Below are 425 nucleotides of genomic sequence, written 5' to 3'. Positions count from 1 at the left end.
TGTAAAGATAAAAATCAGAAGGAAACAAACCAACATCAGCTCTACTATATAATTTTATATCCTCCCAATTTACCAGAATATATAATAGGATGCTTATAAACTAATCTATGCTAGCAAACATTAGTATTCAAGACAATGAATATATTGTGATATTTTGTTATAGTTTAGGTTCACGAAGTAACAAGAGTTACCCTAGGGCATCAGATTATTTCCTAAGGTCTATCCAGGGAATACGGAGAATTGTGCCAAACAGACACTCCTTGGAAAAAAAGGTACACATGCCTTTACCTTCTTCCTTTCTTCTCTTTGCTTCTTCCTCATTTCTTTCTTTGGCTTTCAATGCTTCATCAGCTTTTGCTGAAACAAAAACAATAAAATTTCTGCATTTATTTTATGATCATATCATAAGTGAAAATATTAAGGAA

General features: G+C 31.8%; 1 protein-coding gene across 1 annotated transcript in view; it reads right to left on the bottom strand.

The window, feature by feature from the left end:
• Positions 1-205: 205 nt before the first annotated feature.
• The window catches only part of RSRC1 (arginine/serine-rich coiled-coil 1), a 347,320-nt gene continuing 347,100 nt past the window's right edge, over positions 206-425 (bottom strand). The window contains exon 7 of the mRNA XM_008569504.1: positions 206-357. Coding sequence (XP_008567726.1) covers positions 206-357 — 152 coding nt within the window. The remainder of the gene's footprint in view (positions 358-425) is intronic.

The sequence above is a fragment of the Galeopterus variegatus genome, unplaced genomic scaffold, assembly GCF_000696425.1.
Source record: "Galeopterus variegatus unplaced genomic scaffold, G_variegatus-3.0.2 Scaffold504, whole genome shotgun sequence".
Classification (NCBI taxonomy): domain Eukaryota; kingdom Metazoa; phylum Chordata; class Mammalia; order Dermoptera; family Cynocephalidae; genus Galeopterus; species Galeopterus variegatus.
This window is presented reverse-complemented; position numbering and strand designations above follow the sequence as displayed.